The 11,966-nt window shown below is 41.9% G+C and overlaps 1 protein-coding gene across 1 annotated transcript in view; it reads left to right on the top strand.

Annotated features, from left to right (window-relative positions):
* Positions 1–6,854, top strand: part of LOC135914034 (transducin beta-like protein 3) — a 37,739-nt gene extending 30,885 nt beyond the window's left edge. Inside the window, exons 21-22 of the mRNA XM_065446747.2 lie at positions 6,022–6,115; positions 6,762–6,854. Of these exons, the coding sequence (XP_065302819.1) occupies positions 6,022–6,115; positions 6,762–6,780 (113 nt within the window). The 3' untranslated portion in view covers positions 6,781–6,854. The remainder of the gene's footprint in view (positions 1–6,021; positions 6,116–6,761) is intronic.
* Positions 6,855–11,966: the final 5,112 nt, after the last annotated feature.

An 11,966-nucleotide genomic window follows, 5' to 3' on the forward strand; every position in this document is an offset into this window, starting at 1 on the left:
TTTAAGTTTAAAATATTTAAATTGATGTGATTATTTAAATAAATAAAAAGGCTTGGAGGAAAGAAAATATGGGTCACAACATGCGCTTACTGCGTATGGTGGCTGCTGAAAAATCATGGGTTGGGGGTTTAAGAAATACAGGAATGAGATCAAATATAAATAATGTTTTGCACTTCGTGCAGCTAATATTTCCAGGTTGCATAAGCACATGAAAAGAAGCTGGTTTCAGACGGCTAATATAAGTGGTGCGGGAATACAGCACTGATCGCTTATAATGGGAGCTGCCTGAATTGTGAATTTGTGCACTGTAAACACTACTGCACTATAACAAAAACAAAATTTTTCAAAGGCTGTCAGTAACATGTAGATCAAGCAGATGCGTATCTGGGAATCGCATGTCCGGAATGTACCCTCACTTTCATTGGCCCCGCATGAATACGGTGGAATCTTGATAAGTGGGAATCAATTAAACGAAACTGCTTCTTAAGTGCAACACCATCCTCATGGTTGATTAGTTTTGTATTCATGCGATTGTATTCAGCTTTGTCTCTCAGTAAATGGAACTCCTGATAAACGGAACCAATTTCTTTTAAGGAGAGCCCACTATATATAGAGATCTGGCGCATGATCAAACGCACAAGCTGAACTGAAGGCAACGCGCTTGAAATGGGATTTGCAGGTAATTATCTGGCAACAATCACAAATACATATAGCGAAAGTTCACGCGCGTTCAGGTAGGAATGGCGAAAGCTCGCATTTGGACAACATTCCGAACTGATGAATTTGCATAATACACTTTAAACTGACATTGTGATGGGTGAACAGGAAATGCTCTCGCTGCCTCAATAAATTTTTCTGCGGTGCTGGAGTTGTAAAAGAAACAACAGATTAATTTTACCATCGAAATTTGTTTTTACGGCCTGGTGGATAATTCAGACATTCCTGAGACCCTGCCAGAGTCTGAAAATATCAGTGTGCAAATGTATTTACTTTCTGCACACAGAGTAAAGAGCTAGAACATGACAGGCAGCCGGAGCAATACTTTCTCCATTGCCTAGGCAAACCATGCATGCCTTCTAAGCCAGCACTCTGCCTCCACATCTTTTTTTTCTCTATTCCTTGATTTTTCACTTGCTTTACTTGTCCTTCTCCTCCTCATCGTTATGCTCGTCGTTCTCCCCTTGGCTGGCGCACCTCGCTGAGATGCGTTCTCATTACGTCACTTGATTTTTCAGCAACCACATCATAAGCAACGTTTGTCTACATTGAGTTTTATGGGAAGATAACAGGGAGTCAGGAAAGACTGTATTATATACGTTCCTGCACTATAAGTAGTTAAATTATAATTTGCCTCTGCTGTATTGGAATACTATACAAATACAAATTAAATAGCAAAAACTCGAATTTGATTTGTAAATCATATATATATATATACTATTCGTTTTTTTTTAAATATTCAATATACTTGCTTAAAGACCTGGCCATGGTCCGTTGGTGCAAGGTTCATCCTGGTCGACGAGATCGATCGAAACAATTCCCATAGGTGATACGGAATGAGGGAACGGTGACAAAAACATGTATGCAAACTGTAAAGCATGTTTGATTGTAGGGCTGATTAGCAACCAAAGGCGTGCACATTGTATTGGATACTAATGTTCACACACGCAGTTCAGTCTCTCCTAGCTCGTAAAATTTGCCATGCACGTTCATCGTTTACTTGCCCACTAGTTGCCTGTGAACCCAAACACTGTTTAACAGTAACCCGTACAAACACATTAGCAACAAGCCTTCCGCAACAGCGTGCAGCCCATTATTGTTTCAGCCAGCGGCAAATTTTCGTTACAACTACCCTGCTAAGGCCATTAGGCATGATCGGTGCTGTTCCATTGGGTGTTGGCAGCTGTAGTTGCTATGTAGTGCTGCATCGATGCAGATCTATTCGTGCCGACCACATACTCGGACAGCCAACAATCCACCTCACTAATGAAAGTGATTTTATAGAATGGCGCCAACATTGTTCATGTCCACCATCTTTGCGACACACCGTACAGCGGCCTCACAGATGTGGGTGCTGTTGGTTGGTGTACATTGGTATGTTCTCATAGCTTCAAGGAACTCATGACATCACTAGCTCCGGAGAGCTCCGGAGTTGCATATCATCATCATCATCATCATCATCATCATCATCATCATCATCATCACCACCACCACCACCATCATCATCATCATCACCACAATCATCATCATCATATTTATGTCCACTGCAGGAAGAAGGCCTCTCCCTGTAATCTCCAATTACCCCTGTCCTGCGCCAAGCGATTCCAGCTAGTGCCTGCGAGTTTAATTTTGTCACCTCACCTAGTCTTCCGCTATCCTCGACTGCGCTTCCATTCTTTTTGCACCCATTCCATAACCCTAATGGTCCACTGGTTATCTAAGAAACGTATTATGTGACCTGCCCAGCTCCACTTCTTTCTCCTAATGTCAATTAGAATATCGGCTATCCCTGTTTGCTTTTAACGTTATGCCTAACATTCTTCGTTCCATCGCTCTTTGCACGGTCCTTAACTTGTTCTCAAGCTTCTTTGTCAGTCTCCAAGTCTCTGTCCCATATGTCAGCACTGGTGGAATGCATGGATTGTACACTTTTCTTTTTAATGATAGTGGTAAGCTTCAAGTCAGGATCTGACAATGTCTGCTGAATGCGCTCCAGCCATTTTTATTCTTCTGTAAGTTTCCTTCTCATGATTAGGGTCCCCTATGAGTAACCTGTTGCTGAACAGGATAATATCATCTGCAAATTGAAGGTTGCTGAGATATTCACCGTTGATCCTTACTCCTAAGCCGTCCCAGTTCCAAGCACACAGTGAATACCATTGGAGAGATTGCGTTTCCGTGTCTGACCCCTTTCTTTATAGGTATCTTCCTACTTTTCTTGTGGAGAATTATGGTAGCTGTGGAATCTCTGTAGATACTTTGCAAGATATATATGTAAGCGTCCTGTACTCCTTGATTACGTAATGCCTCTATGACTGCTGGTATCTCGACTGAATCAAATGCTTTTTCATAATCTACGAGAGTCATATAGAGAGGCTGATTGTATGCTGCGGATTTCTCGGTTAGCTGATTGATGACATCGATGTGATCTATTGTAGAGTATCCCTTCCTGAAACCTGCTTGTTCCCTTGGTTGACTGAAGTCCAGTCTTGGCCTTATTCTATTGGAGATTATCTTGGTGAATATTTTATGTAATATTAGAAGTAAGCTAATGGGCCTATAATTTTTTAATTCTTCAACGTATCCTTTCTTGTGGATTAGTATAATGTTGGCATTCTTCCAGTTCTCTGGGACCCTTGAAGTCAATAGACAGTTCGTATAAAGGGCCGCTAGTTTTTCAAGCATTATGTCTCCACCATCTTTGATTAAATCGACTGGTAGTCCACCTTCTCCTGTCGCTTTTCCCCATTTCATGTCTTGCAAGGCCCTTCAAACTTCATCGCTAGTTATAGGAGGAGCCTCTGTAACCTGTTCATTACTGCTTCGAATGGAGGTATCGTGGCTGCTTCGGGTACTGTACAGGTCAGTATAGAATTCTTCCGCTGCTCTTACTATACCTTCGAGATTGCTGATGCTATTACCATGCCTGTCTTTCAGTGCATACATCTTGGTTTGTCCAAGATGCAAGGGCATGGGCAGGACAGATAATGACGAGGGAACATAACCGATGGTCATTAAGGGTTACGGACTGGGTTCCAAGGGAAGGGAAGCGTAGCAGGGGTGACAGAAAGTTAGGTGGCGGACGAGTTTAAGAAGTTTGCAGGGACAATATGGCCACAATCAGTAAATGACCAGGGTAGTTGAAGCATGGGAGAGGCCTTTGCCCTGCAGTGGGCGTAACCAGGCTGATGATGATGATGATCATCATGGTTTTAGTGCCTAGTCACAGCGAGGGTGAAACTGTCATGTGACAGTGCACTGACCGTATGGCTACACGTTTATTTGAACAAACAGCATGTGTATGCGAATGGAGCGTATTGCGTCGCTCCAATGTATTGTGGCCCTCGTGTTTTCAGAAGCTTTTGATAGGTCGCAAACGATGCCAGACGTGAAAAGGCGCCTGTGCTTTACCGTTGATGCTGGCCATGGTCGACCCACTGCACCAACGATGGCTACTGGTTGAATAGTCACATTGAGTCACGTGACACACAGTCTGTGCTTTCGTCTGTCGCACAGATTGACCTTAATGAGCTCACAACGACTCAAGGAACACACCTACCCCACAGATCCGAAAACTTCTTTGTTTCTTGGAGGAAAGCCGGAAAGCAAGCTTTCCAAGCAATAGAAGATTGTCGTGAAGGACAGTGTGGCTCAGTATCAAACTAAAAACTTAATTGGTATTTAGGACAGGTTGACTATTTTTTCAGCTTCAGAGAGAAAGAAGCACTTAATTCTATTGATAAACAAAAAATACTTTGCATATCTTCATATATGAACGGAACTGTAATCAGTGCTGGCTTACTAAATTGGTGTTCTCCTTAATAAGGTAGGTCATATTGTACATCTCAGTACCTAGGTACCAAAGTTAGATAGCTAGCAACATTCTTTCTTATGCAATGAGAATAGACTCTTGAGCACGAGACTCTTGAAATCTACCATTCTGTATTCGTACTCCCCAAATTAATATTTCCCAGGGCAGAACAGGCCTGTTATTAAAACAGCTCTGGCTAGCCTGAACAGAGATGGCACCATTGATCAGTTTTAGGCACTGTACTGTGAAAACCACGAAAAGGGAGATGGTAAAGAATTGAGGAATTATAGCTTGCTTCCAGTAGGACAATGCTTGACTTGACCCAACCCAGGGAGCAGGCTGGCTTTAGGAAGGGAAATAAAGCGGATAGAAGGAAGTTCGAGAAGAAGCTAAGAACTTTTCAACCAGCAATGGAGGTAAAAATTATAGGCATAACATTAGGAGATGGGTAGATAGTGGTGTGGATTAGAGAGCAAACTGGAAAAGCCGATAGTATTCTAGTTGAGATTAAGAGAAACAAAAGGAGTTGTGCGGGCCACATAATGTGTTGGACAAATAACTGTTAGACACTGAGTTACAGAATGCATGCAAAAGAAAGGGAAGCATGGTCTAGAATGACAGAGAAGTAATTGGTGGGATGAAACGAGAAAATTATCGGGCATAACATGGTGTCAGCTTGCGCAAGCCATGGTAATTGGAAATCGATGGGAGAGGTGTTCATCATAGAAAATAAAATGTGATGATGATGATGACTCTAAAAGCGGTACCTAGTGGTGGGTATACAAGTTTTGTGACCATATAACAAGACAGTGTACTATATCAACAAAGATTCAAATGGGAACAAGTCCAAAATGACTATAATATGCATTGCAGCATTTTCAACGTTGCCTACTCTTGTAACGGTGACTTCATTCAAGATATGAAATGGATCCTGAATGCTTAGAAATTGGCTACACAGTAATTGTGTGTTGGCTTCTCAGGTAATCATGGGTAATAGGCACTGTGATCATTTTTCTTTTCTCACTTCATGTTATGCTGATGGTACAAAAGTACAGATGCACATTACGACACTCCTGCATTGAATTTAAGCTTGTTCTGCAAAGCTGTGTGTACATCTGTTTTGAAGCCTCTCTTTCTTTTTTACTCATTTGCTGCCATTGAAATTTTCAATGTGTGGTTTAAGTGAGGGCATTTTGTATTAGTCCAGTGCTATACGAATAACATTTTCTATGTGCTCACGTTTGTTGCTTCATCTGAGAAAAAAATATGTTAATAAACACTAATATAGCAGGTGAAGCACTAAATAACCGGGCACTTTGCATACAAAATGAAGATTGAAGCAAAATAATGTGAATGCTTCTTGCACGCCTATTTCGGAATGCAACACAGAGGAGCATGTGTATGTGGATGCTTTTACAACTGAGAAGGGTTTCAGAAAGCCTTCTGGTTGGGTGAAGGAGCGTGCCATACACATCGTGCATTGTATTCCACAGAGCGGCACTTTCAGCGGATAAGTAGACTCAAGCAGCAGGCAATGTTCTTGGAGTACCTGTGGTGTAACATGAAGCTTGCAGGACTCAACACAGGGTGCGTACTCTATGTATATATAAAGTCACAGTATATGCTGCATACATATTGGTCTCACTGAAGCACAGAGAAACCTCAATATAATTAAAGTTTTATAGGATTGGCAAATAAGGCTACTGAAGAATGCATGCAGCATTGACCTTTCTTGAATGTTTTTCTTCAGACAAGGAAAAATCCTTTGTAGTGTGCAAAACTTAGAAAAAAGGAAGAAGGCGATAGGACAGGGTGCGCTTGTCCTGTCGCCTTCTTCCTTTGCACATTAAAATATAAATTTTTTTCCTATCTGGAGTAATGCTTCACCAACCAACTCAAAGCTACCACCCTTTTAGAATGTGTTTTTTTTTTTTGCAAGGTTTTTAGGTGCCAACAGTTTTTTGCAACCCACTTATTACTGCTCTAAATAAAGAAAATAATTTTTTAGATAAGTGTAAATTAGCAAATCTATTCATTTGTTTGTAGAATATTCAATATTCACCTGCCCATAATAACATGTGCTCTAAGGCAGTCATGGCTTTGTTCACGTTTTGCTATATCTCAACATTTAGTGTGTGTATAAAAGTACATGTTACATTGATTTAACCGTTGTGGAAAGCTCTAATAGCACATTCATTGTGCTACAAATTTCTGCAAACCTTGTTCTTTTCAGAGAGCCAAGACCTGAATAAAGCATACCTGAGCTGTTCAGAACAGTTGCTGTATGTGATCGAAGATTATAAATAAAATGTATATTTTAGAAATATTTCTTAGGTTTATTGTTGGCTGCATTTTCTGGTGATTGATGTACACTCCGTGCCATAAATATGTAGAGGTTTACAAATGAAAACAAAATATCTGTAAACTAATTGTTGCTTTGTGTTATTCTCTGGACGCAGTTTTTTTTATTAAAGTACTATAAACAATTCATCCACATAGAAAAAAAAAAGAGATGACTTGAGCAAGGGATAACTGAATGGCATGTAAGCGGTTCAAGGGGTTGGAAGGTTGAAAACTGTTGCATCGGATCAAGTGGAAGCTTTATGTATGTGCAAATTCTAATTTTTCTATTTAAGTATGCACATCTGAAACCCATAAATTCTCTGATTATACATCCGTTGAACCTATATCAATGAAATTTCTTGCATTTCAAAGAAAGCCTTGATACTACTGCTTGTAAAAAGCAGAACATTGAATTTAAGACCTCAAAGCTTTTCCAAAAATGTTTAAAAAATTTAAGGCATTAAAAAAAATCCAGCACAAAGTTTATATATTCATAACACAGCACAAAAACCACATATCAGTTAAGTGCAGTGGACAAATTAGACATACTTAATGAGTTTGCAGCTTATGGGAATTAGTTACAATGTTTACAAAAGTTTAGCATATGTCCTTCCTGCAGATTAGTGGTACAGTATATTTCAAAAAAGTGTATAGGGTCCTTAATTTTTCGGGTAAAATTCGATAGTCCCAATTTTCTCACCTCAAACTAATTTGTGCAAACCAGGTTAAAGCCAATTTATGCAAATTGTTGATGTTGAGATGTTGGCAACTGTCTTCGATTAAAGAAGGGTGACTGATTTGTCTAGTTGGTATTCCAAAAATTGTGTTGCAAGAGTGTATGCTAGTGAACAGGATGACATTTGACAGGGTTGAAAGGCCTGACGGGTCTATGGCACAAATACTCCCAGTGCATATGATAATGCATGCTAACAAGGGCTTGTAAGATAAGGAAATGCATCACACTTCCTGTGAAGCATGCCCATGTGCCCTACTTTTTGTATGTTTTCCATTGTTTAAATGTGCAAAGACCAAATTAAAAAAGATTGCCGAACCTGTCTGTTTTCTTTGTGAATGTCGTTCTCTTTAAATGTATTATAATGCTGGACAACAAGGCTTTGCAGAGATGACTTCGTCACACGATTTGCAACTAGCTTCGTTTGGCACATGTTACTGTGAAGATTTTCCTTGTTTCAGTAAAATGTTTGTTTCCAAAAAAAGCCCATTGCTTGTTTTAATTTTTCGTAAAGGTAAACAAAAATCACAAATTCTAAAATACCAAACAAAACTTCTGATTTTCCCCCATTTTGGAAAAGGGGGAATACGGCACTGGAGCCCCGACCAACATCACTCGAGTACAGAAAGCCGCTTGAAGCCCTGATAATGGGAGTCTGGCCTCTCCACCAGCTTCATTAAGAGTCTTGGCCACATTGGTTCTTCAGGCCACTTATCACGGGTTTGTATATAGCACCCAGGGTCTACTCGGTTCCAGCTGATAAATATCCCCACCTCTACAAGTCTGAAGTAGTCTTTCGAGACTTGATCTAGGCATTGATTCGGTCTACTTCGTCTTTCATACCAGCAACCTCAACAGTGGAATTGAGGTTCCCAGTATTTTCAAGACTGCTTTCATTTATTTGGCCATGAAAGCTGTTCTCGTGGTGAAAAAAAATAGAGGCAGCATGAAGTGTTCGCTTCCTCGCTGCCAGCGTTGTGACAGCGAGTGCTCGTGGTCATCGAGTGAGATGTTTTTTTTTTTTATACTTGCCTGTGTGTGCGTGATGCCATGCTTGTCATAGGCGTATCTACCGGTGGGGGGAGGCGAGTCTCCCCTCCCCCCACAGCCAGAAGTGCAAGGGAAAAGCAGACAATTTTTAGTGACTTTTTTAGTGACTTGAATGAACAGTTGGCGATGTTTTAATGACCTATAAGTTAAAAAGGTCGCTTGAAAAATGATCTTCTACAACGCTGTTTAATATTCAAAAGCTTCTTCGGAGTGGCCGAAACTTGCTGTACGATGCATAGGCTCACTGACCATGAGAAGCCAGTGGTTGCCTTCACATTGGTAGCCTTCACACTGTGATTGTGCTTCACAGCACAGTGGTCATCGTAGCCATCATAGTGCTCACGAAATTAAAGTTTTCAAAACCTATTTGAATTTGCTTAAACGCTGCGCGTTCATTGCTGTCACTAAGTACATTAGACTGGTAGAGGTGCGCAAGCATGTCAGAGGGCTAATTTACCAAAACCAAATGGCATAAATTTTGTGTTCAGATTTAGAACACAGCAGGTGCATAAAACATATCGACTGCGTAAAAAGGCTTAAGTATCGGAATGGCTGAGCTCGTTCACGCATGTCTTAACAAATCGCTTCCCTTTCTCACTGCTTTCGGACCAATCACTACTTCACGGCAGCTTTCACATAGATCAAAGGTGAAAATGGTATTGACCTGTACAACTCTCATGTAATTGTCATTGCCGTGTTACCAACATGTGGCCAAGCACGTTTCACAAACTTCGAGAACCGGGAAGTATTTAGCGATAATATGTAGACTAGTTAATTTTTTTGCTAGGAAAACTAAGTTGCTTATGTTCTTTTGAACCTTGCTGTATTTGTAACCTTCCAATGTGAAGGTAATAAGTAATTGAAGCTGTCACAATCAGTTGTGTAAATATTCCAGGTAGATGATGGAATGTCGACTTTCTCGAGTATGAACTGAACACGAATAGTAAGTTTCGAATGTCACATAGACAAATGCAAACGCTCATATTTACAGCAAGAATATTTATTTTGGTGTAATTAGCAACATGCTTGTACTGAATAGTTAGTTATCACGTAAAATTAGAGTCGTTTTAAACACAAGTTCACTGCAACTGTCATGAAAAGAACTGCATGAATAGCCGCCAGACACCTTTAGAGCCTGGTGGCAAACAAACTTTCCAAAAATGACAGGCCTGTATGACCAACTTTCCATAAATGCAAAATACATACATGGTTTAAGAAATTTCAGAAGTTATGGAAACAGTAAAGATAAAGCTGGAAACCTGGACACTACAAAGGCCCTCCTACAAGGAAAACATCCCTGTTTGTAATGTAAAATACAAGACTCTACTGCAGGAAATACTTCAGGCCGGAAGCAAGAATAGCCCGTTGTCCTGTATTGGACGAAAAGAAGGTAACCGAGGGGCCTGGTTTTGTAAGAACGCTCGCAGAACCATATGAAACCAACAGATTATGATGGAAGTGATATATGACGAATACTCGTTTCAATTTATTTAACAAAACCTTTATTTATTACTTTCAAATGGCTGCTAAAACTCCTTTCTGGTCGCCATGATACACGCTGACGTTTTCCGTTCTTATTTGAGAAATATTTGTGACCAAAGTTAAATCTATGTATGACCCGTGTACGGTAGTTGGCTGACTCGGATCGTTGAAGTAACCGAGGCCAAACTCTTCCACGAAGTGGGTGAACCATTGCTTTGTTTCCTGTTTGGAGACGTTTACGTTAAACTCTCCGACAACAACCACCGGCGAGGGATTGGTTCTAACGTACGTTGATCAACGCGCAAGTGCGTGTGCCTCGTCATCAATAAAGCGGTTTGACGGCTTTTTACAGCAAAACTGTCTGTGGCTAGGATCCCGGGATTTCTTTGTGCACGCGTAACGTTGACAATAAACGATAATGGGCCGATCCCGGTGGCAATTCAAGGCAGAGCAATGGCTCATACCCCTGAAGGCAGAGGCTGCAAGCACTTAGCGAAGTGAAGCGAACAATGCATAATTCTTTGGAGTCACGTATACAACATACAAAACAGCAGTTGTCTCAATAATGAACAAGCTCAAAACGAGCATCCGAACCACATAACAGTTAATAAGAAGATCCCGATAACAATGCGAAGCACGTAGCGCTGCCCGCATACGCTTCCCGGTGTTGCGCAAGCTGCCACGGCGACGGCAGCTTGCGACGTGGTGAGTGACGTCCCTAGCCTCTCGTTCATTAAATAACCAGCCTAGAAACTCATTTCAATGTTGTTTCAGCAAAGCTATGGGCGTCGGCTACCATTGCTATCATGACTCTAAAATAGCATTGCTACCATTACTCTAAAGCCATAAAGCATTGCGTACCGCCCTCAGCAGTTTCAGATGTGGTGTACAGCAGCTTCGCCGGACATCCGCTTTCGCAGAACGAGGATGACGAGCCATTTTTTTTATTTGTGCGTTTCGTAGTGAAACAAAACCTGTGCTGTATGTGCGCTTCACGACTCTGCCTTACATGGGTATGAGCCATCATTACTTACTGGCCCTGCATAGCTGCCGGGATCGACCCACCTGGGTCCTTTGTCGACGTGACGGACGCGAGAGAGAGAGAGAGACAACTTCATGTAGTCGCCTGCAGAACGACACCATGACGAAATGGCGCCGTGACGCGGGCCCTGACGTCTTCTCAGCGGGTGGTCTCTCAACTCAACTCCAGCGCGTGTTACTCCCGCGGTCGGTCGCCCTGAGGGGCAACGTTCCGTCGGTTTCGCTCGGCCTTTGTCTTTCAAGAGCCGCCGAGACCTGCTGGACGGCCCAGGTTTGGCTTTCATGGTCGTAGCATTCCGCCGCAGCCGCGAGTCGCGGCGGAATCGTTGTACTTGTCGAAGCCTCATTGGGGAACTTGGTACAATCCCATAGGATGTGCGTCAGGGTGGCCCTCTCCCGCTGGCACACGCGGCACACATCACTCACATATAATTTAGGGTATAGATGAATCATTAACACTGGGGTGGGTAAAGAACCAGTCTGCAATTGTCTGAACAGCACCGCCTCCGCTCGGCTCAGCCCCGGGTGCGGGGGTGGGAAAGTCCTTCGAGCCAGGCGGTACAGCTTCGTTGTAAAATTCGCCATTTATCTGCGTGCTTTACTGCGAATGACTTGTAAGCATTGTGGAGCTAAGACAGTACACGGTATGCAAAAAAAGAAAAAACGTATTCCAAATCTTCTGCATTGGTGTCATGAAGCGGCACATTGATTTACGCTGTTAGACTGTAAGGGAGGTCGGGCGCCCGTCTTCAGCATAATTCAAAGGTTCCGCGTAAATCTTGTTTCGCT

Source organism: Dermacentor albipictus, chromosome 4 (assembly GCF_038994185.2).
Source record: "Dermacentor albipictus isolate Rhodes 1998 colony chromosome 4, USDA_Dalb.pri_finalv2, whole genome shotgun sequence".
Taxonomy (NCBI): Eukaryota; Metazoa; Arthropoda; class Arachnida; order Ixodida; family Ixodidae; genus Dermacentor; species Dermacentor albipictus.